The sequence below is a fragment of the Nycticebus coucang genome, chromosome 1 (assembly GCF_027406575.1).
Source record: "Nycticebus coucang isolate mNycCou1 chromosome 1, mNycCou1.pri, whole genome shotgun sequence".
NCBI lineage: Eukaryota > Metazoa > Chordata > Mammalia > Primates > Lorisidae > Nycticebus > Nycticebus coucang.
In genome coordinates this window covers 169,732,820-169,757,130 of record NC_069780.1, presented here as the reverse complement: position 1 = coordinate 169,757,130, position 24,311 = coordinate 169,732,820, and the positions used below count along the sequence as shown (strand labels likewise).

At 44.1% G+C, this 24,311-nt stretch overlaps 1 protein-coding gene across 1 annotated transcript in view; it reads right to left on the bottom strand.

The window, feature by feature from the left end:
• Positions 1-3,811: 3,811 nt before the first annotated feature.
• Positions 3,812-24,311, bottom strand: part of MTMR12 (myotubularin related protein 12) — a 99,240-nt gene continuing 78,740 nt past the window's right edge. The window contains exons 9-16 of the mRNA XM_053592610.1: positions 24,032-24,138; positions 22,081-22,205; positions 18,887-18,965; positions 17,403-17,473; positions 14,854-15,026; positions 11,612-11,779; positions 10,588-10,749; positions 3,812-6,920 (exon numbers count right to left, since the gene is read on the bottom strand). Of these exons, the coding sequence (XP_053448585.1) occupies positions 6,351-6,920; positions 10,588-10,749; positions 11,612-11,779; positions 14,854-15,026; positions 17,403-17,473; positions 18,887-18,965; positions 22,081-22,205; positions 24,032-24,138 (1,455 nt within the window). The 3' untranslated portion in view covers positions 3,812-6,350. The remainder of the gene's footprint in view (positions 6,921-10,587; positions 10,750-11,611; positions 11,780-14,853; positions 15,027-17,402; positions 17,474-18,886; positions 18,966-22,080; positions 22,206-24,031; positions 24,139-24,311) is intronic.

Genomic DNA, 24,311 nt, shown 5'->3' with positions numbered 1-24,311 from the left:
CATATACCGAGGGTGGCGGGTTCAAACCTGGCCCTGGCCAAACTGCAACAAAAAAATAGCCGTGCATTGTGGCAGGTGCCTGTAGTCCCAGCTACTCGGGAGGCTGAGGCAAGAGAATCGCTTAAGCCCAGGAGTTGGAGGTTGCTGTGAGCAGTGTGACACCACAGCACTCTACCAAGGGTGATAAAGTGAAACTCTGTCTCTACAAACAAACAAAAAATGTTTATTGTAGAATGGTTTATTTAAAGTTATAAATTATGTTTGTCATAGTGGTTGATTTTATCCAACAACCTTTTTTTTTTTTTTTTTGTAGAGATAGAGTCTCACTTTATGGCCCTTGGTAGAGTGCCGTGGCATCATACAGCTCACAGCAACCTCCAACTCCTGGGCTTAAGCGATTCTCTTGCCTCAGCCTCCCGAGCAGCTGGAACTACAGGCGCCTGCCACAATGCCCGGCTATTGTTCGGTTGCAGTTCAGCCGGGGCCGGGTTTGAACCCGCCACCCTCGGTATATGGGGCCAGCGCCTTACCGACTGAGCCACAGGTGCCGCCCAACCTTTTTTTTTTTTTTTTAAGACAGAGTCTCAAGCTGTTACCCTGGATAGAGTGCTGTAGTATCACAGCTTACAGCAATCTCCAACTCTTGGGCTCAAGTGATTTTCTTGCTTCGGTTTTTTTTTTCTTCTATTTTTAGTAGAGATGGGGTCTTGCTTTTGCTCAGGCTGGTCTCTAACTCGTGAGCTCAATCTACCTTTCTCAGCCTCCCAGAGCGCTAGGATTACAGCCGGATTACAGCCGTGAGCCACTGCACCAAACCTACCCATCAACTTTTTAATAATTAACTTACTATCTATGACTTGACTATTTTGTAACTTAACTAGCCGATAAATGGCTAACCTTCCTTGTTAGCATCAAGACTTGTGGTCTTAACTTTTTTCTAAGTGTGTTTCTGATGTCAAAAGACAAAACTCAATAAATTTGAGCTTGGGTTTTACTAGCAATTCATGAATCAGGCAGCACACAATCTACAAAATACAGGTGCTCTGTTGGGCACAATAGGACAGTTGGTTTTTCTAAGGTAGATTGAGCAGGAACAAGGGATTAGAATAATACAAGAAGTCGACTGGTTAACATCAGGTTACCTTTCTTATAAGGGTTAAAGCAGAGAGAACACTTCCTTATAATGCCAGATCAGGTGGACTGGGCTGTTTCAGACTGTATGCTATGAATCTCCTGTCTTTAAGAAAAAAAATGGTCTAGGGATTTTCCTACTCTCTTAACATTTCAGTTTAATTACATGGCACTGAGCACGAGTGATTCCATTTTGGTTTGCTCTAGTTAGGGCTTAGAGCAGCTCAGTCCAAATCAGAGCAACTGGGGCTCCTATGAAAGACCTGCTCCCATAAATTTTAACCCCGATAAATCTTATAACTCTAATTATTAAAAAAGAAAAAAATAGAAATGATAGTTTTTCTCCATTGACAGGGAGAGAGGATGTTCCTAACCCACAAGACTCCAGCTGGATTCCTTGGGACTAGAAAAGAGTAGCTAAATATTCTGGCATCACCTCACATTAAGAAGCCTGGCCCCTGGGTGGGGGTGGCTAGACCAAGCCAGCCAGGGGCCCCAGCTCTAAGCTTTAGCAGCTTCTCCTGGAGGGAATGATGTCCATTTTCCAGTGGGCCCTATGGACTGCAGCACTGTGCCCCTCCCATGTTTCTGAAGTCCCTGCATATACCACATATAATCCCAGGAGCAACCTCAATCTGTGGGGAGAGGAGTGGGTATATAGGAACCTCATTCCTCATAGTTCTGAGCAAAGCTCCCATAGGAGCCCCAGTGGCTCACAATAATCACTTGCTCCCTTAATACACTGGTGTTTTTCCTTTCCCATCTCTGCTGTTTCTCCCTTCAGATCAGTTTGGGGATAAGCTGTTCTCAGTCTTCTCCTTGAGGCTACTGCAGCAGCATTCCAAGCAATGGCCTTGGCCCCCAGGGTCAGTTCAGGCATAAAATGTGGTCCATCTGCATTCTTTCCCTACCCAAGAATGGCATGCACTTATGCCCTCTCGGTGCTGGGGTGAATAAGCAAGACATTCACCAGGCCCCTACCAGGCCCCAAACTTCTGAGAAGACAGTTTGAAAAGTACTCCATTTAGAATTTCGTAAAAAGATTCAGGGTCATACAGCCTTTTATAAAACTGGCTAGCAAAACTGGCACACTTTAAAAAAATAAGGCCAAAAAGCTTACTGTGTATACATCCATATGATGATACACGTCAGATCCTTTAATTGCCATTAGTAGACAGTGTAATAGGAGGATTCAGAAAGAACAGAGCCTGGGTCTGAGCAACAAAACCATCTGAGATCTCTGTCTTTAAATAGACAAAACCACCACTCAACAAATTACTTTTCTCTTCAATATATAAATGACATTTAAAACATTTATTTTGGATTACCCATAGCCATAGCTAGTCTGCTTATCAACATACTCAATGTGTAGGTATTTAGACACATTCCTTACCCCGGAACCCTTGGCACAAACCAGTAGAGTGGGTTCCCCATCCTAATATTTTTCAGGGTGATATACGCGTGTGTGTGTGTGTGTGTGTGTGTGTGTGTGTTAGGAAGGTGTATGTGGAAGGTGGGCACAAAAGCCAGGCATCCGGTTCCTGGGCGGGGGATCCAATCTGTCCTACCTCAGTGATGGCTTTATAAATACCCCAGGGCCACAGTGGGACAGGAGCACAACAAGGACTTTTCTTCTGGTGAGCAATTTTGACACTAAGCGCAGGAGGGGCTCAGAACACAGGCTTCAGTCAGGCCCTCTGTACCTCCAATTCCCTCTTAAAGACAGAAAGATGTGACAAAAAGGCACAGGGGCCAGCTCTTAATTGGAGCTAACCCCTGTCCTGTTTCACATGGAATGGAGGAAGTTCCACTACTTACTCTCCCTATGAGTTCCCTATGTCTTCACCTGGATGTCAAGGAACAAGCAAAATTAAGAGGAAGAGACAGTTGAGTCCACCAAAGTCCAAGAGCAAAAGAAACGTGGAGAGGAAAACTAGAAGATGCTGAACTCTAGGCCGGGTCATAACTACTACTTGGGAATTTAATACAAATACCACCAAAAAAAACCCATCTGAAATAAATGTAGGAATGAGAGCTTATTAAATTCAAGGAATATCTCACAGCCAGCTTTCTGGACATAGAAGAGCAGGCCTGGTCAGACAGGAAAGGGTGGCGGGGACAAACAGCAAAGCGGGGGCGCCTTCCCTGCAGTGGGAAAGGCCAAGAAATGGGACTTCTCAGAACACACAGGAGTGAGGTGTCTCGAGCTAATAAGAATTAAACCAAACTAATTAGAAACGAATCCTACTCTCATAAGCCATCTCCCTCTGTGCTAGCTTGCTTATCCTCTCTGGAAGGAAAAACAAATCCTTTTCCTAACTTTCATGGTTTGAATGAACTAAGATCTCTTCTAGCAATCCTTATTCCAGAATAATGGAATTCTTTCTAATCTTGCAGATCCCCATTAAAAGCAGTGAGATAGCAGGGGCTTTAAAAACTCTTTTCTTTTAATAACCCCGTAGGGCCTCTATTTTAAATTTCTTTAGCATTTCACCACCAGCTGAAATTTTAAATATCTAGTTATTGGTTCCCCACCACCAACCAGCCAACACACACACGCGCGCGCACACATTCAAACTCCACTGCTCACTGCTCTGTCTCCTGCGCCCTGTCTGGTAACCAGTACATGCTTAACATTTCTTAAATTCATCTGCTTTACCAATCACACCAAACTCAGTACTGCTTGTAAATTGTGCTTTAATGTCTGCAATCAGATATGACGCAGTGAGATACAAGTATAAACTTTCATTGTGCATCCAGAAAATAAAAGGCATATTTATACAGATTTAGCCCAACAGCTTATTCCCTTATAAAGAAAAAATGGAATTTAATTAAAGCTAGTTTATCTTCAGTGTAAAAACTTGGAGGTATAAACAAACTCAAGGTATTATATACAGTAAATTAATGTACATTTCCAAACTTGCACATTACAGCATTTTAAACAAATTAAATGGTCTCATTTTAGCTTTTACTAATTAAGCATAAGATCCACATCTCAATCTTGGATAAAAATTTCACAATATATAAACTCACTGAGAATTCTGTACACAAATACAAGTTATAGAAATCTGATTTCAAATATAAATACAAAAACTGTCATGACCTTACCATGTTACAACAGCTTACTTATTTTTCTATTTAAAAAAAATCATAGAAAAATATTTCACTGCACATTCAACTGCTATGACAAGGGCCATGACCTTGTGCCTTTAAACCATACTTGTGAGTATAAAGCATCACACCAGGCATTTTTGGAATGAAAATTACTAAGACTGAAGAGGCTACCATATAAATAGGTTATAATATAGTAAAAATATTTAGCTCCATAGTGTACTTGGGAGACAATGGGGCAGAAAAGTGAGTGGAGGTTAGTGCTAACTTAAAAAGGGCCATCGAAGGTACGTGAAGGTAGCTAAGGAACTAGTTAGTGTACTTCAAAAGATCCCTACCGCAAGCCTAACACTGACCTTGCTGTAACTCTTAAGGCAATGAAGACTGAACATGTGTTTGGCCCCACATGCATGAATCCTGCCCTCCCCTCGGCCTTTGTCATCCTAACAGACCACTCTGGCTCTCGAGTTAAAATGGAGTGGGGAGCACAGCAGAACAACCTAGCCTACATACAAAAGACGATTCAGTGCAAACCTAGAAACTCCTCTTCGTCAATAGTAATTTTTTTTTTTTTTTTTTTGTAGAGACAGAGTCTCACTGTACCACCCTCGGGTAGAGTGCCATAACGTCACAGCTCACTGCAACCTCTAACTCTTGGGCTTACATGATTCTCTTGCCTCAGCCTCCCGAGCAACTGGGACTACAGGCGCCCACCACAACGCCTGGCTATTTTTTTGTTGCAGTTTGGCTGGGGCCGAGTTTGAACCCATCACCCTCGGTATATAGGGCTGGCGCCCTACTCACTGAGCCACAGGCGCCGCCCGTCAATAGTAATTTCTTATTGCCATTGAGCAATTGAAAGTTTTGCTAAACAAACAATATTCAAACTGGACATCAAACTGTATGAAAGGCAAACATTCAATCTAAAACATTCTAACATGAGTGTCTTTCCCCTTTCCTTTGTGGGATTTGACAGGGTTCCACTGAGAATGAAAAAACTAATCCTTACAAAATATGCTTTCCTACATTTTAAAAAAGAAAAAAAATATATATATATATATTTCATTTAGACAGTAGATCCAAGAAGGTGACCAGGCATAGTCAAGTTTCTTCTATGGCTTTTTAAATCACTGAGGTATTTATTACATGATAATCACCACTTTTGATATTTATGTTTACCTACTTTCCTATGAAAACCACATTCAAAAGTGACCCCACCAGTCTATAAGGGTTACAGAACGCGAGGAAGCTGGCTGAGGGGCTGCAGAGAAGCACATCACCAAAAAAGGCAAAGCAATTCATTCTAAACAGTGAGAGATTCAGAGGGATGGAAGCTCCTCTGGTCAAAGAGATTCCCCCCAGTTTAACCATCTGGTTTAGCAGCAGGACACTAAGACCATGTGCCCCAAGGTGGCAGTGCGAGGGACAAGAGTGAGTGGTGCAGAGCAGGTGGAGGAAAGACCTGGAGCTATCAGCAGAGGAGAGAAGGTAAGGTGTTGGCTGGCCCACCGCCAGCATGAAAATCGACACAGCTTATGAAGGAGGGAGGATGAAGTGTCAAGATGAGTGACAGTGCTGGAATTTCCCAGTTTTTCTACAGGCAAGAGGACACAGAAAGGAAAAATGCTATGGTTTAAGTAAATGCCATGTATCTTAATACCTCTATTTGAATCATTCAATTTGCCATATAAATATCACATAAAGCTAAATTTGCTCCTAACTGAAGATTACAGAGAAACTTACTATTTCCAAAGACTGGATAAATTTATCTTGGCACAGAAAGGATCTGAAGATGCATCAAGTCCAAGAAAATCTTAGTGAAGCCCTTCCCATTTGTAAACCAGCCAGTGTGGGTTCTAATACTCAGGCATCAGAAAACCGCCACAGTCCTGCTGCTATGGGTCAAGTAATTTAATAACACTTTTAATTGCATAGTCTTTCAGAACCATAAAAAATAACAAGAAACAGCACTTTTCCTGAATGCCCAGATTTACCCCCAACAGAGCGCTGGGCTAATGACTGTCCTACAGCTACTAACTGTAGCGTGACTCCAATCCAGGGATCAGTTGTCCCAATCTCCCATACTCCTCTTTCACAATTACGACAGGTCACACGTCCCCTAGGTCCACAAACTCATCTTCTCGTTTGGCCAAGTCTTCTTCATCTCCCAAAGCTTTCCAGCCGCTGGTAGGTAAAACAGGCTTAGAGGAGTGTCGCTGCAGCAAAGCAAAAGGAAATGAAGAGGACAGGCGGGCAGAGTTCCTCGACAGGCAGGGGGCCTCTGCCTGGGGCACCTCCTGGCTGTGGTGTCTTTCCTCAATTTTCTCTTGTAAGCTCTGCACTTCTTCCATCATTTCCAAGAGTTTGCTCATAGTGGCCACTCTGCCACCACCTAGAATCTGGGCTTCTGGAATCCATCGCATGTAGCGCTGGGCCCACACTCTGATTTCTGGGCCCTCTATGTGGGGCAGCAACAAGCCGTGGTAATCAGTGGGCTTACTGTGCCAGCTGTCATAGAACTCTCGGAAGTTGTCTTGCAGGTCGTCAGAAGAATTAATAAGTTTGCTAATTCTCTTGCCCAGAAGGTTTTTAATTAAATGATCTGTTTCTTCCCTGAAAAATCCTCGTTTGGGAGATGACTTAGATTGGGTGAGTGGCAAAGAAAGCTGTCGTTGATGCTTTGAGAAAAAACACACATAAAAATCTCTGGTTAACATAAGATCCACAGTGAAAGTTGTTACCGTCCAGCATAATCCTGCTTTAACAAGTTTGGAGACATCAGAATGATGTGAATTACTCATTAAAATGAGTAATTGACAGAATGACTCATTAAAATGCTGCCAGGTAAAGACGACCATAGACGTGGCGTCAGAAACAAACGGGGAGACCAGGTGTGTGTGGCAACTGTGTATAGAGGCACACTGGGACACACAAGAGGGTAGCTGTCACATCATACGGATACCAAAGGACACAAGTACTTCTGAAGAGCCACTTAAGATAGGTGAATGATTTAGGGACATTTAGAACATGTCTATTCATCTTTTGAATAAAGCAAAATGTTTCCTCTTTGAGAACTTTAGGGCTGTTAATCACTATAAAATTGTTTTTTTTTTCTGAGATAGAGTCTTACTATGTCACCCTGGGTAAAATACTGTGGTGTCACAGCTCACAGCAACCTCAAAGGGAAACATTGGTGTATGTGTGGCTGGTGCTCTACTCACTGGGCTACAGGCATTGAGCCAATCACTACAAAATTCTCAACACCTGCAAGGAAGCAGGGCTAAACCACCTGAAGATCCTGAAATACTCAGCAGCACATCAAGCATCCAGTAGGAGTTTAAGCCTAAGGCATAAAGATTGTTTGGGGAAAGAAAACAGAGGGACGGCTTGGTACCTGTAGCTCAGCAGCTAGGGCACCAGCCACATACACTGGAGCTGGTGGGTTCAAATCCAGCCCGGGCCTGTCAAACAACAATGACAACCCAAAAATAGCTAGGCATTGTGGCAGGAGCCTCTAGTCCCAGCTACTTGGAAGGCTGAAGCAAGAGAATCGCTTAAGCCCAAGAGTTTGAGGTTGCTATGAGCTAAGACGCTACAGTACTCTAAAGAGGATGAAAAAGTTGAGACTGTCTCAAAAAAAAGAAAAGAAAATGGAGGGAGGCAGGTGGGAACAAAGGAATTTGAGGAACCAGCTTAGCTGGAACCTGCCCAGAATAGAAAGTTTGAGAGCATTTAGGTATTTTTCCTCCTTGGTAATTCTCTCTGAGGCCAAAACAGAGTGTTATTTTGGGTACACTGTGAAACGGTTGTGGAGATGGGTAAAGTGGTCAGAGGATCACAATGTTGCCCAGTGCTCAAAGAAGAAGGTGTAAAAAAAAAAAGTAGGTAGAAACTGTTTCTCTTCAAATCTTTTGCTCCTGAGATGTTGAAAGAATGAACAGATAAAAGATTTACTCTCGGGTGGCGCCTGTGGCTCGGTCGGTAAGGCGCCGGCCCCATATACCGAGGGTGGCGGGTTTAAACCGGCCCTGGCTGAACTGCAACCAAAAAATAGCTGGGCATTGTGGCGGGCGTCTGTAGTCCCAGCTGCTCGGGAGGCTGAGGCAAGAGAATCGCTTAAGCCCAGGAGTTGGAGGTTGCTGTGAGCTGTGTGATGCCATGGCACTCTACCAAGGGCCATAAAGTGAGACTCTGTCTCTACAAAAAAAAAAAAAAAAAAAGATTTACTCTCAGGCTAGCCCTATAACTCTCTAATATGTTTTCTGCAGTAGTTCTTCCTTCTAAAAAATTTTCCTATTATAAATGAAATATTTTCTTGTGGAATATGACATAACAATAAAATTTTAGAAAGGCAAAGCCATTCACAAGAGCACAACTCAGAGATGAGCAAGATTTCTGAGTGCCCACAGGAGAGATGAAGTCCAGGAGTCGGGGGGCCTCTCTTCACAATGGACAAAGTGTGTCAGGCAGAGCAGGTCACTGGAGAGGACAGACAAAGCCTGTCACTGAGTGCTTCGTGCCTACCAGGCTCTGTGCTCAGTGTCTTATGTACGTCGATGGCCCTAATCCTCAAAGTCATTATTACTGCCTCATTTAACAAATGGAGAAACTGAGGCACGGGGAATAAGTAATCTGCCAAAGACACCAGCTACCAAATGCCAAGGCTGTTTTCAAAGACAGTGTGGCTCCAGAGCCTGGGCTTTTCACTGAACTGTACTTGGTCTTGGAAGCCCCTTTCTCAAGCTCCTAAGTGAAAGGTACAGGCCAAGGCGGAGCAGCACAGGCTCAAGACCTGTGGCTGAAGCTGAGAGTGCACAGCTGAGTGGACTCCTGTCTCTGACGTGGCCATTCACGGAGCAGCCCTGCATGTTCGCTGGTAAGCTGCAGCTCCCTTAGGGCCTCTACAGCACTTCCTCAAGGCCACCAGTCCATTCAGCTCAGTGACCCAAACCCTTCAAAGCTCCCTGTTGCCCCAGTGCAGCTCTGCTCTAGTGCAACTGAAATCCTCCACCTGCCAGCTATAACCTCTCCGAGCAGCCTGCTCCTGGGGTCCAGCCTGCCCGCTCCTATCTACCAGGAACTGGGACAATTAGGAAAACTGAGTCTGAGGAAAGAAATGAAGTCCATTCTTAGAAAGGAAAGGCTTCATTTTCTCTCTTGTAAAATAAGAAGTGGGCCTTGCTGTCTCTGAGATCCCTTGTCATCTGGCATGGGGCAGTTCTGTGACCCTGATTGGCTCCCCTGAGATTGTGTGCGCAACCACCAGGGGGCACAACACACTGAAGAAAAGCTGGTCTCTGGCCAAGTCGCTCAGGGCTCAGGGCAGTGCTGGTCAAATCGGTGGCAGAATCGGCTGAACCAGAAAGAGGAAATGCACCTCCGGACCTGAGCAGAGTGCTGAGCATTCAGCAGCTAACACTGTGTCTGACCTCTGGCTTTGGCTCACCGCTAACACTGTGTCTGACCTCTGGCTTTGGCTCACCGAGGTCCCCAATCCCCTTTAGAATGCAATCTACTCCCACACCCGAACTAGCCAGGCTCCTGCAGCCCCCAGACCAGGTGGGATCGGGAAGGCAGTAGAGAGAGCAGGACACACCCTGACTTGCCCTTACTATCACTGCTCTCCATTTTGTGGGGTTCATTGGGGAGAAATTCTGGACCTGGAGACAAAGCTAGGAGATACTGTTTAAATAAAATTACCAAGAACTTTGGGGTTTAGCAATTAGTAAAATCAAGAACAACTATCTGAAAAATAAATCCTTAACATTTGTGGTCCGTAGCATGGGTTAGCAAAGTGGCAGCCTTTGGCTAAATCTGGCCCAGTACTGAATTTTCATGAATACTGGAACACACACCCATGCCCACCTATTTACCTATTGTCTAGGGCCACTTTTGCACTACAACAGCAGAATGGGAAGGTTGCCAGAAACTGATGGCCCTTGATAGAAAAGTTTCCCACCCCCTGGTATATAAGGTACAGCCCATGAAGAAAAGTCTCACTATTAGTACACAAATGGGTATCTGCTGAGTATGATCAATGTTCCTTTCACTCCACTAACCACACACACGGGGGTAAGAGACAGGATCCCATACGCCCAACTACAGCAGCAGCACCTTCGTGACATTCGCAAATGGCCATGTCTCATTAGGGCAAAGGATGATTTGCTAAATGCAAAGGATTGATTCAAAAGGGCACTGACAAATTGCCTAACAACAGAGCTCAAGGCTGCAGGCTGTCTCAGCGGGTGAAACACACGCTGGCAGACAAACACCCTACATCACATTTATCCTCACTCACACGGGTCCTGCAGCAGACATAGGGGTTAGACATTTTGTGCATCTTACTTTGAAACGTGTTCCTTTCCGTTGGCCTTTGTCCAGTTTTGGCTTTTCCACATAGAGAGGGTTTTTGAGTAACATCTGGGCTTTGGGTTCAAACTGTACAGACCAGTCCCAAACGGTGAGCAGACTCAAAGGCTTGCTTTGTGTGTCCTGGCTTTCCCTACCCTGCCAAAACAAGCACAGGTCGCCATGGCATCCAGGAGAGCAGAGGAGGGCAGACACAGAATTCTGAGAACAAACATGGGGAAGGGTACTCCTGCTCTGTCCAGACAATGAATACTCACGGGCATTTCATTCTCAGAGGCTGAGGCTAGCAGTGGTTATTCACTCAAAGCTTGCAGATGGGAAGAGGGTAAGAAGGATGCCAGCCACTGCGATGGGCACTTTTATCCCTCATTAGCTAACTACTATTTTTCCAATTTTATATTTGAGGAAACTGAGACTCAGAAAACTGAAGTGAACTGCCCACAAAGCTGGGCTCTGAAACCAGACCTGTCTGACTCAGAGGCCCAGGTTCTGCTGTTCCCACCCTGCTATGGAATTTGGTAAGCTCCTAGCTCAAGCAAGCCCCAGGCCAACAGAAGGCTGGTCAGCAGCACTGAGATTAGCTGAGAATGTGACACCCTTGGGGCATAACCTCAAGAGGGTCTAAAGGAGTTTAAGCTGGAGAGTAAAAGCCCAGCTTCCCTTTACAGAGCAACTCCAGTCATCAGGCCAATGGAAGAGATGGCCTTTGGTCTGTTTTACAAAGGACAGCTTTTAATTTTGCTTAATCCCCCAGCTCCAACATCACTTCCAGCTCCAATATTTACCATGACCAAGGGTCAGCTACTCATTCATCCTTTCCTCAGCTTCCTCAGGGATAATAATGACATGAGGATCAAATACTAACACCCAGAGAGCACTTACAACAATGCCTGGCACATAGTCAGTGGTAAACAATATCATTTTTAGCATCAATTGTTATTGCACTCTACTTGTGGGACAGAGCTTCTTTAATACACAGGTTCTTAAGAGGGACTCTTACCACATTAGTATCTTTTTGATGAGGTGAATTAAAGAAGAAGGTGCTAAAAATTGGTATGTACAAGCTATCTGACAAAACAGTCAGGTAAGTCTCTGTGAATTCAAACGCTGGGGGATGCTGGTGCACCAGCTGCCAGACACAATCTAGGAAAAGCAGGAACACAGGAACCTATGTGAAAACAAGATACACGTTACTTAGCAGGCACAGAACCCAAGGCATGCTGTCCTGAGCTCAAGGGGTAACAGTCTCAATAGCTGTGGCATAACCACTTCTGAACACTATGTTCTCGGGGAAACACAGTATATATCCATCCCATTCCATGTGTTAATATGCTCAATTGAAATCACATACTTAGGGATTAATGTCAGCATTTGGCAAAACCTTTCAAAGATGAAATATGGATTAGCATTAACAGAGGAGCATTTGCAATAAATTTTGATAATACAGAACACTAACTTAGAACCCGATTAAGCTAAATGTTATCTCCCCCCACTCCCTAAGAATTCTAGTCTTCTCATTAATAATGCTGTATTATAAAAATTGTACTCAGTATGATTAATTTTGTCAATAAATTATGAGGGAAAAAAGTTCCATCTCCCTGCTTGCCCACACAACTATGGTCATAAATTTGTTCTGGAGACCGAAATGAAATGAGAAGCCTCCCTGTACCTCCACAGTGAGTCCCCCAGGGTCGGGAGGGAAGGCAGAGCAGTAAAAATGTATCTTTTAAAATACACAAATGTAAATGAGTGTATTTTAAAAGTCTCCATGAGTCTCCTTTATTAGCTACCCAGAAGTGAGCTCTTGATTAGTGAAGAGAGTAATTTCTAGGGTGCATAATCATTTACAAAGTGCTTATCCTTCTTGATTCACCAGTGATCCTGCCAGGTAGGTCAGAGAAGCTGTTATAGTCTTTCCCTTACAAAGGAGGAAACAGAAAACTAGACATCATCAGAGGCTGGCCCGAAAGTCTTGCCCACAGCTCATAAGAGAAAGGTGAATGAGAATCCAGCTGTTTGCTGTTGTTGTTTTTTTTTTTTTTTTTGCCACAGTTTCACTCTCTTGCACAGGCTATGCCATGACATCAGCCTAGCTCATGGCAACCTCAAATTCCTATATTCAGGCTTGGCGCCCCTAACTCAGTGGTTAGGGCGCTGGCCACATGCACCAGGGCTGGTAGGTTTGAACCTGGCCTGGGCCTGCTACACAACAATGACAATATCAACAAAAAAAGTAGCCGGGAGTTGTGGCGAGTTCCTGTAGTCCCAGCTACTTGGGAGGCTGAGGCAAGAGAATTGCTTAAGCCCAAGAGTTTGAAGTTGCTGTGAGCTGTGATGCGACAGCACTCTACTGAGGGTGACACAGTGAGACTGTGTCCCCCCCAAAATTTTTTTTTCCCAATGTTCAAGGAATCCTCCTGCCTCAGCCTCTGGAGTAGCGGAGATTACGTGCCTGCCACAACACCTGGCTAATTTTTCTATTTTTAGTAGATGGGATCTTGCTCTTGCTCAAGCTGGTCTTGATCTCCTGAGCTCACCCTTGAGCCTTGGCCTCCCAAAGTGCTAGGATTATAGGTGTGAGCCACCACAAATGGCTAGGAATCTACCTCTTGAATTAACATCCACACTGCTGCAGTTATATTACAAATTACCTAGCTAGTTTTCCTTCAAAACTCCAATATGTTGATAATGACATGCTAATAAACATTCATATAGCAACTTTATATCAGACCTCATTTTATGTGCAATATCATTAAATAGAGTGGAAAATATTTAGACCTTGTTGTCAGTATGGGAAATGAGCTTGGACTCTCTTCCCATTACACCTGGTGACTCTATCAGTCTCCTTTTTCTCAAAATAAACACACTCCTCTCCAGAAAGTGTTAGCTCTGCATACCATGTTGTGTGACTCCCATCAACCTTTCAAATTAGTTCCTTCCAAGACTGAAAGATGGTGATTTCTATCCAGCTCAATGGGACACAGATGAGTATAGCTCAGGCCTGAGAGAAGCTACCTGGCTGAGAGAGAGAAGCCTGGGTTACCCCAGGAACCTGCCATGCCCCTAAGGGCAAGAGCCAAGGCTCTCACTGCTGCAACTTGCTGTGTAAGTTGTTCTGAACCACAGACAGACGTGAAGATTATCTAGAGCCACTGGTTCTTAACCATCCTAATGCCGCGACCCTTTAATACAGTTCCTGTGGGTTACTACCCACAGGTTGAGAACTGCTGATCTAGAGAAAGAAAAATCATGAGTCACTCTACTAGCATATGTCAACTCTGCAGTTGATTTGATTAAAGAACGTTTGTTTTCATTTGTTCTTCCACCAATCATCAGTAAGGCAGCCAAGGAGTTTAGATAGCTGCTGCCTAGACAAGCACACCACAATGTGGGGGGCTCATTTTCTGTAGGTGCTAGCTTTCCTGTGCCTGAATTCAGAGGCTAAGACCTGAAGTGATTCACCCAGGAAGAAGCAGCAGAGGCTGGGGGCACAGAGCTGCATATGTTACTGGCAAGGACTCGGTGAGGATGGCTTTAATATAACCCTACGCTCTATTTTGAAAAGGTTGATGTGAAGGAAAATTTATTTCATGTTATCATATACACATTGAGTATCCCTAATCCAAAAATCCAAAATCTGAAACTTCTGACAGCTGACATAACACTCAAAGGAAATTCTGGAATCAAAAAAATCCAAAATCCAAAATACTACTGGTCTGAAGCATTTTGGATAAGGGACACTCAGTCTATATTTTCTGTAAGACACCTGCATCCTCAAGATCCTTTTATTGCGGGCGGCGCCTGTGGCTCAGCGGGTAGGGCGCCGGTCCCATATGCCAGAGGTGGCGGGTTCAAACCCAGCCCCGGCCAAAAAAAAGATCCTTTTATTGCAAAGACTTTGTAGAAACTGTAGGAGTCTGAGTTACTTTATATTTAAGTTTTGCAAATCACTATTACTTCCATCATGACACACACACGCACTCACGCACATACCCTGTACACAGTTTAGAGGAGAAGACTCTGAACACACTTGTTAATATCCTTTTCCTCCAGGAAGAGTTTCATTATTATTTTGTCTAAAGGATCCAAAGTCATCACACAATAAACTGACCCTGGTTTTCCTAACAAACCTGCACTGCGTGTACTTTGCAAGCAGCAGCACTCCATCTGAAGGCGTGTAGCTGAGTAAACCAGAGGCTGAGTAGCTCTCCCTGTGATGGAAGTCCGGCTGCAGGAACTCACCTCTTCTTTGTCACTCTGGCGGAGGTGGTTGCAGCGATCCAAGAAACAGTGACCACCCATGACCCACTCCTTCTGGACAAGGCTCTGGAAACCAATCCTGGTTCTGTAGTGGGGGTCCATCATCACTTGCACCAGAGAGGAAATGAGGCAGCAGAGGTCAGATGCATTCTCCTCTAGGAGGGGCCAGCAGCAGAGCAAAGAGGAAGGAGGGCATAATGTGTTAAAAAGCTGCAGAGTGCTCTCATTTGCATAGTTAAAGAAGTAGCATTCACAGTACTGAGGTCTGCTGTTAAAGGTCACACTCTTAATTCTCCAAAGGCAAGAGTCAACAAAAAACAGGGCAATATTTTCAAAATGAAAGACAAATTGCTTCTAGCCTGTCTAGTATAGGCTCCAACATACGCTGGTACTAAATACGGATTTGCTTACCAAATGAATAAACTTCGCACTACAAACCCACTTTTCAGCACATGCGTGTCTAGTGTGCCACACAGTGGGAGCTGAATCACTCACATGATGACCTGCTGGGCTCTGCAGACCAAGTCTAAAGCCCTTTCCTCCTGGGGCATAGAAGCCTCTGCCCTTGAACTTACTGTTTACAGCTTGGCTGCATCTCAGGCTTATCTCAGAGATCCTCTCCTCCACTCCTAAATCCTTACTAGCTCTGCTTTGGAGAAAGTTTAATATTTCTAGACTGTACTATAATGACTTATTATTGGCTCCAAGGAGCTTTCCTTTTACATTTAAAGGAGCAAAGAGGGGCCTGGTTCTCCTTGCCTAGCCTGGGGGCAAGCCTCAACTGTGGAAGACCTGGGTTTAAAAGAAATAGATTTTTTTTTTTTTTTTTTGAGACAGACTCTCAATCTGTTGCCCTAGTTAGAGTACGATGGCATCACAGCTCACAGCAACCTCAGACTCTTGGGCTTAAGCGATTCTCTTTCCTCAGCCTCCCAAGTAGCTGGGGCTACAGGCATCTGCCACACACCTGGCTATGTTTTGTTGTTGTTGCAGTTGTCATTGTTGTTTTAGCAGGCCCGGGCTGGGTTTGAACCCGCCAGCCCTGATGTGGCTGGCGCCCTACCCACTGAGCTATGGGTGCTGCCCAAAGGAACAGATTTTTAATTTTATCTTCTAGCTATCAGTTTTCAAAACAAGTTTCATTTGTAAGGGAATCTTCCTTCTTTTATCTGAAGGGTCTTGATAACATACCTATAGGTGATGAGAAGAGGGGCTAAAGGATGAGATTCGGAGGAGAAACAACTCAGTAATCCATCCAGGAGTGAGGGACACCACAGTTCCATCAGTCAAAGACTCAGATTTCACTGTATACAATCTGTGCTCAGGGTGGTTTGGCCCTGGTCACTCCCTCTCTGACCTCCAATGATCTCTATCCCTCCACCTTCCTACTAGTCACTCAGTACTTAGACAACGCTCTGTCATTGTTGATTAGTGTCATTTCAATAACACACTAAAGGCAACTCTCCCATTTGGCTGTAAACTTCTAGAAGGCACAAGAGAGCTGTGCACAAGGCAGGTATTCAAACAATGTATTCAAATCTAAGCATCAGCATCAGATGGGCAAAGCCAAAGGAAGACACACTTTCCACTCTGCCCTAGGACCTAAGGCCTGCCAGTTATGAAGAACATCAGAGAAATGAAAAAAGCTTAGGGGTACAAGGCATGAAACAATCTACTTAACATGTAGTGTGAGGTTATATGAACAGTAGGTGATTTTTTAACTCATATCTACCCAGGCACAGCAACAATCGTTTTTGTATGGTGGTTTACACTTGCTTTTGCACATTCTGAATGTGTCATGTACAGCAAGTTAAGCCTACCAAGGAAAAGGAAATCATGGCCCAAGTTTCTATGGTAACCGTAGAAAAGTTGGCAAACAAAAAGACATAAAAATAACAATCAAATCATCTATGAGTCTCTGTATGTAAAAAGGATTACCAAACAATTTCAACTTTAACCAAGCTGAGTTAACATAAAAGAAAATCCAATGCATTAAGAAATGTGAGCTTTGGCTCGGCGCCTGTAGCCCCATACACCAGAGCTGGTGGGTTCAAATCCAGCCAGGGCCTGCCAAACAACAATGACAATTATAACCAAAAAATATCTGGGCGTTATGGAGGGTGCCTATAGTCCCAGCTACTTGGGACGCTGAGGCAAGAGAATCACTTAAGCCCAGGAGTTTGAGGTTGCTGTGAGCTATGACGCTACAGCACGCTACCCAGGGCAACAGCTTGAGGCTCTGTCTAAAAAAAAAAAAAAAAAAAAGGTGAGCTTTGGTAAAGATACCAAACGATTCCTTCTTAGGCTGTGAATAGTTCTGCCAAGTTCCAAGTGAAAGAATTTTATTTTAAACTGCAATGCTGAAATCTAAACCAAAGGAGTCCAAGGATAGAGAGAGAGGAATGGAAAAGATTTTTACACTAGCTTGCTCCATTTATAATATAATTTCACACACATAAAGCTACATATATAAAAACTGAATCTCAAGTGAAGAAAAACAGAAATAATCCTTTGTGCTTTAAATATGTTACCTAAAAGAAGAATGTTCATGTTTTGTGCTTCCACGCATTCTGTAATCTCTATTGCTTTTTTCAGGCAACGTCTAAATAGGAAAGAGACAAGAAAAAGGGGCGTTAGTTCTTGAGCTTGGTAACATAAACAAGTAGTTTAGAATTAGTCTGCATTAATCTTTAGTTTTTCCCTCTCATTTATTTTTTTATGCCAGAAAAGAAACTAATTACTATTTACACTATTCAGACAGTGGGAGATACTCATCTGCCTAAAAACTGAAAATTTTCAGAAGGGAAACCCACAATTGATGTTAAAATGCTCCTAGGTAATTTCTAAACTAGACATTCTCATTGAAAACTCACACCCAAGTCTGCTGGAGGGCCCTAGTAAGACAGATACCCACACCTGGAGAATGAGAGGCACGTACACAATGCTTTGCTCAAGGTGACCGGCTGGATGTCTCAGTGTGGCTAAAAAAACCTAATACGCTCAGAAATCCCTCTGTCTCCCTCTCTCTACACGTGTTATTCCCTTTGAGCCTACTGCCACCATGTGCAGCTTCTCCATGTCCCCATCTTATACCTTATGTCCTTCACACGTGCTACCCCTGCTTGCAGTGGTGCCCTCTCCTGTCCCCAGCAGCCCTCCCTCCCCACACCTGATACTTCATCTGGCTATGGATGTTCACCCTTCCTGGCGCCCCCACCCTGTGATGTTTTTTATTTACAATATTAACCACCGTTTGCCATTTTATATTCAAATTATGGAATACGTAGCAGGATATTCAAAGCAAAGTTAAGTGTCTGGAGGGCTGAGACTCCTTTCCACAGTACTCACAGCAAAACAAAGACAGCGTGTGTGCAAGCAGGAAGAAAGCCTTCCACCCCTTCCGCAAATGTAGCCTTAGGTAGGGCTATTCTTCCTCACCATCATTTGGTTTGGTACCTTACTTTGCCATATTTCATGGCAACATACAGGAGCCAGTCAATACATGTATATGAAGCAGGAAAGGCAATCTAACACTCTTCTCTGGGACTCTCAACCTAACCAAACCAATCATGACTAACTGACATTAACTATAATGTTTTAAAAAAAGAAAAACATTTAAATACGTAATAGATGTATAAGACACAATAAGACACAAAATTCAAAGAGGATTGAGTAAAGGGCCAGTATCTCTCCCATTCTCACCCCAGCTTCCTCCCTAGAGACCAGCACTATAGCCTCGATTATAATTCTGGGTTGCCAAGCCCTCTTCTGTAGTCTTTCAAAGCCTGTCTACACAGTGTATCTCCTTATAAGCAGGTAGCAGGTTTGTAAATTCCCATTAAATGTGCATAGAAGTAAAGAATAAATATAAAATCCTACTGAACCCTGAATAGAACATGTGATCTAAGAAAATTTAACGGTAAAATATCAAACCATTAAATTATATGGCAATTTGCTCTACTACTTTGAATTAGACAGTTATAAAATTCATGAGCAAAATAATGGCTTGAAATACCTGATTATGTCAAGCCAGGTACTGCTTTCCAACAGAGAAAACCATTTTATATCTGTGTCCCAAAATTCAGCACTGTTATCTGAAAAAAGGAAAAGGGAATTAAGATGTCAGGTCATCGTTTGCTCATGTGCCTGTCACAAAAATACCTATGTGACTCGGCTGTACTGTTTGGATTAACAGTTCCAGACTCAAACTGCAGAAGCCAGGCACAAGACTCCGTTTTTTTTTTTGTTGTTGTTGTTGTTTTTTTTTTTTTTGTAGAGACAGAGTCTCACTTTATGGCCCTCGGTAGAGTGCCGTGGCCTCACACAGCTCACAGCAACCTCCAACTCCTGGGCTTAAGCGATTCTCTTGCCTCAGCCTCCCGAGTAGCCGGGACTACAGGCGCCCGCCACAACACCTGGCTATTTTTTTTGGTTGCAGTTTGGCCGGGGCCGGGTTTGAACCCGTCACCCTCGGTATATGGGGCCGGCACCTTACCGACTGAGCCACAGGCGCCGCCCGTTGTTGTTGTTGTTTTTGAGTCAGACTCTCTTTGTCAACCTTGGGGAGGACTGCCATGACGTCATAGCTCACAGCAACCTCAAACTCTTGGGCTCAAGCAATTGTCTTGCCTCAGCCTCCCAAGTAACTGGGACTACAGGTGCCTGCCACTACACCTGGCTATTTTTTTAGAGACAGGGTCTTGCTCTTGCTCAGAATGGTCTCAAACCTGTGAGCTCAAGCAATCCACTCACCTTGGCCTCTCAGTGCTAGGATTAGAGACTGCATTTTAAGAAAAGGGCATTTCAGAACTTTAACTGAGGTTCAGTGCCCATAGCACAGTGGTTACAGCGCCAGCCACATACACTGAGGGTGTCAGGTTCGAGCCAAGCCCAGCCCAGGCCAGCAACAATGACAACTGCAAGAACAACAACAACAACAAATAGCTGGGCGTTGTGGCAGGCACCAGTAGTCTCAGCTAATTGGAAGGCTGAGGCACGAGAATCATTTGTGCCCAAGAGTTTGAAGTTGCTGTGAACTGTGATGCCACAGCACTCTACAAAGGGCAACGTAGTGAGACTGTCTCAAAAAAAAAAAAGAACTTCAACTGAAATGGTTTTTTAACTACAGAACCCCCTAGAAGAGTATAGTAGTCGATGAGATATCTTCATTGCTGAAGTAAGAAGTGCTTACAACATGTGTGCAAAGCCATGGTTCCCTATAATTCAACAAAGAGAGTGCCTTAGGCAGGAATAGTTGATATCCAGGCTGCTATTCCTAGAAGTTCAAGTCAGAAAGTTACCTGTGAGTGTGACAAATCTCATAGAGTGAAGACTCATTCAGGAGTGGAGAGAATCAATAAGTGACTGAGTACGATTGGGCCTGAGTCAAGTTCTAGATTGTTAAGGGTAGGTAGCCTAGGCAAAGAAATAGGAATAGCTGGGATGGGCACATTTCATTTTCTAGTTTGTATATTTCTGATTAATTGAAGTTTTTTATATTGTTAGAAACTGAATATGTCAGCTCAGCGCCTGTAGCTCAGTGGCTAGGGCATCAGCCACATACATGGGAGCCGACAGGTTTGAACCCAGCCCAGGCTTGCCAAACAACAATGACAACTACAACAAAAAAATAGCCGGGTGTTGTATGGGCGCCTGTAGTCCCAGATACCTGGGAGGCTGAGGCAAGAGAATCTCTTAAGCCCAAAAGTTGGAGGTTGCTGTGAGCTATGACACCACAGAACTCTACCAATGGTGACATAGTGAGACTCTGTCTCAAAAAATAAAATTAAATTAAATTAAATTTTAAAAAATAAAAATAAACTGAATATTTCTAATCAGGAAAAAAACAATTAAGGTGTTTCCACTTTGGGAAAAAAAGTCCACTAAAGAAAACACACAGATCATTCACTTTATAAATCACCATAAGTGAGTAAATACAGGTTCAAAAACTTTTAGAGCAGCAGTTCTCAACCTGTGGACAGTGGTTCTCAACCTTCCTAATGCCTCCTAATGCTGCAACCCTTTAATACAGTTCCTCATGTTGTGGTGACCCCCCAACCATAAAATTATTTTCATTGCTACTTCATAACTATAATTTTGCTACTGTTATGAATTATAATGTAAATATCTGATATGCAGGATGTATTTTCATTGTTACAAAGGGGTCCAAACCCACACATTGAGAACCATTGCCTTTGGGGGCCAAACAACCTTTTCTTTTTTTTTTTTTTTGTTTTGTTTTGTTTTTTTTGTAGAGACAGAGTCTCACTTTATGGCCCTCGGTAGAGTGCCGTGGCCTCACACAGCTCACAGCAACCTCCAACTCCTGGGCCCAAGCAATTCTCTTGCCTCAGCCTCCCGAGTAGCTGGGACTACAGGCACCCGCCACAATGCCCGGCTATTTTTTTTTTTTTTTTGGTTGCAATTTGGCCGGGGCCGGGTTTGAACCCGCCACCCTCGGTATATGGGGCTTGCGCCTTACCGACTGAGCCACAGGCACTGCCCCAAACAACCTTTTCATAGGGGTCGCCTAAATACATCCTGTATATCAGATATTTACAATACAATTCATAACAGTAGCAAAATTACAGTTATGAAGTAGTAACAAAAATAATTTTACGGTTGGGAGTCACCACAACATGAGGAATTGTATTAAAGGGCTGCGGCATTAGGAAGGTTGAGAAACACTGTTTTAGAGGCAGAAGTCAAAAATGCTCAACACTGGGCAACTGGTACGGCGGGGAAAGGGGAGAAGAGGAGAGTGGCTGTGTGATCACTGGCAGGACATGGAAGCAGGAGGGAAAACCTGGAGAGAGATGGAGAGGGGGCACGACATGGCCCCTCGGCTCTAGACACTGAGGCTCGGAGCCTCTGCATACTACCATAAGGAATCCAGGAAAAAGGCGCCAAGTTTCACCTGATCCACCTGGCATATCTTTCCCCATTTGACAGAAAGGTTTGGCTCAGTACTCTTTTTTTTTTTTTTTTAAGAGACACAGTCTTACTTTGTCACCCTCGGTAGAGTGCCATGGTGTCTGTCACAGCTCACAGCAACCTCCAACTCTTGGGCTTAAGCAATTCTCTTGCCTCAGCCTCCAGAGTAGCTGGGACTTACAGGCACCCACCACAATGCCCAGCTATTTTTTGTTGCAGTTTGGCTGGAGCAGCCCTACTCACTGAACCACAGGCGCCGCCCAGCATTCTTCTTACCTATGAGAAACAGCTGTTTGAATTTAGAGTATGCAGCCTGGATTTCTTGTAGCGATAAGAAGTTGCTTGACAGGTCTTCAGTTTTAACAATCTCATAGGGTGGCCTGTGGATGGTCTTGTAAATGCTAGATATCAAAAATGAATACAGTATTAGAAAAGCAAATGCAAATTTAAAATAGTTTATTTTTCCTGAGCACTCACTATGTGCCGGTCTGCTAAGGGCTGTATATGTGTCCTCCCATCTAACCCTCATGTAGGAGGTAACTACTGCAGGCCTGCTGTTCCTAGTCAAAGGATGTGGAAACAGAGGTGCCCAGAATAAAGCCACCTGGCTTTTGATGATCAAGTTCATACACTGATAGAACCATAATTTGGAATCTATTCCTTTTCTTGTTTTTAATTCATCTACTTTGGGGTTTTTAAATTTTTATTTTAAAAAAAATCTAGGTGGGCTTGGCGCCCGCAGCTCAGTGAGTAGGACACCAGCCAAATACATGGAGGCTGGTAGGTTTGAGCCTAACCTGGACCTGCTAAACAATGACAACTCCAACCAAAAAAATAGCCCAGCGCTGTGGCAGTGCCTATAGTTCCAGCTACGCGGGAGGCTAAGGCAAGAGAATCGCTTAAGACCAAAGAGTTTGAGGTTGCTGTGAGCTGTGACGCCATGGCACTCTACGAAGGGTGACATAGTGAGACTCTGTCTCGAAAAAAAGAAATAAATAAATAATAAATCTGGGTGGCAAGAAGTATGCCTCTTAGATTTGACTACTGTTAACATTACAGACATCATGCCAATTCCTCCCTAAAAAACTTCAGCGTGCATCTCTAAAAACAATGCAGTTGACATTCTTTTTTTTTTTTGCAGTTTTTGGCCGGGGCTGGGCTTGAACCCACCACCTCTGGCATATGGGACCGGTGCCCCACTTCTTTGAGCCACAGGTGCCAGTTGACATTCTTTTTTTTTGAGACAGAGTCTTAAGCTGGCCCTGGGTAGAGTGCTGTGGCATCACAACTCACAGCAACCTCCAACTCCTGGGCTCAAGCGATTTTCCTGCCTCTGCCTCCCAAGTAGCTGGAACCACAGGCGCCCGCTACAATGCCCTGCTATTTTTTGATTGCAGCCGTCACTGTTGTTTGGCGGGCCCAGGCTAGATTTGAGCCTGCCAGCTGAGGTGTACATGGGTGGCGCCTTAGCCACTTCAGCCACAGGTGCTGAGCCTGCAGTTGACATTCTTAAAGATTATGTTATACCAGCTTCTTTCAAAGTAATTAAAAACAGGCAGGTGGTGCCTGTGGCTCAGTGAGCAGGGCGCCGGCCCCATATGCCGAGGGTGGCGGGTTCAAACCCAGCCCCGGCCAAACTGCAACAAAAAAATAGCCGGGCGTTGTGGCGGGCGCCTGTAGTCCCAGCTGCTCGGGAGGCTGAGGCAAGAGAATCGCGGAAGTCCAAGAGTTAGAGGTTGCTGTGAGCCGTGTGACGCCACGGCACTCTACCTGAGGGCGGTACAGTGAGACTCTGTCTCTACAAAAAAAAATAATAAAAAAAAAAGAACAAAAACAGGCTCAGCACCTGTAGCTGGCGGGTTTGAATCCAGCCTGGGCCTGCCAAACCACAATGACAAATACAACAAAAAAATAGCCAGGCGTTGTGGCTGGTGCCTGTAGTCCCAGCTGCTTGGGAGGCTGATGCAGGAGAATTACTTCAGCCCAAGAGTTGGAGGTTACTGTGAGCTGTAACGCCATGGCACTCTACCCAGGGCAACATAAGACTCTGTCTCAAAAAAAAAAAAAAAACCCAGTAATTAAAAAACAACTGCTATATGCTGTATTTCCCTAGTACTAAGGTACTAGCAGGCAAACAGAAATGGACATACTACTAAGAACTATCCCCTGCTTCTTGGAATAAAAAGGACTGAACTAAACAAGAACAAAACATAAAACTAGTACTGACCCATCCAAGAAGCTCTTCTGGATTTGTAAAATGCCATCATCTTGTTCTCTGGGCAGTGCTGACATTTTCAAAAGGGCACTTCCATTGTGGCAGGACCAACACCATATCTGCAGAGGGGAGTAAAGATGTTCCAGACATAATATATACCCAACCAGGGTCAGGTAAGCTTAGCATTTAAATCCATACAGAGAAATTTCTAACTTCAATATGTAATGGTTGGATAGATTCAACTGTATTAAGCCAGAGAATATTTACTCACAACGAAAAAGACCAAGTCTTA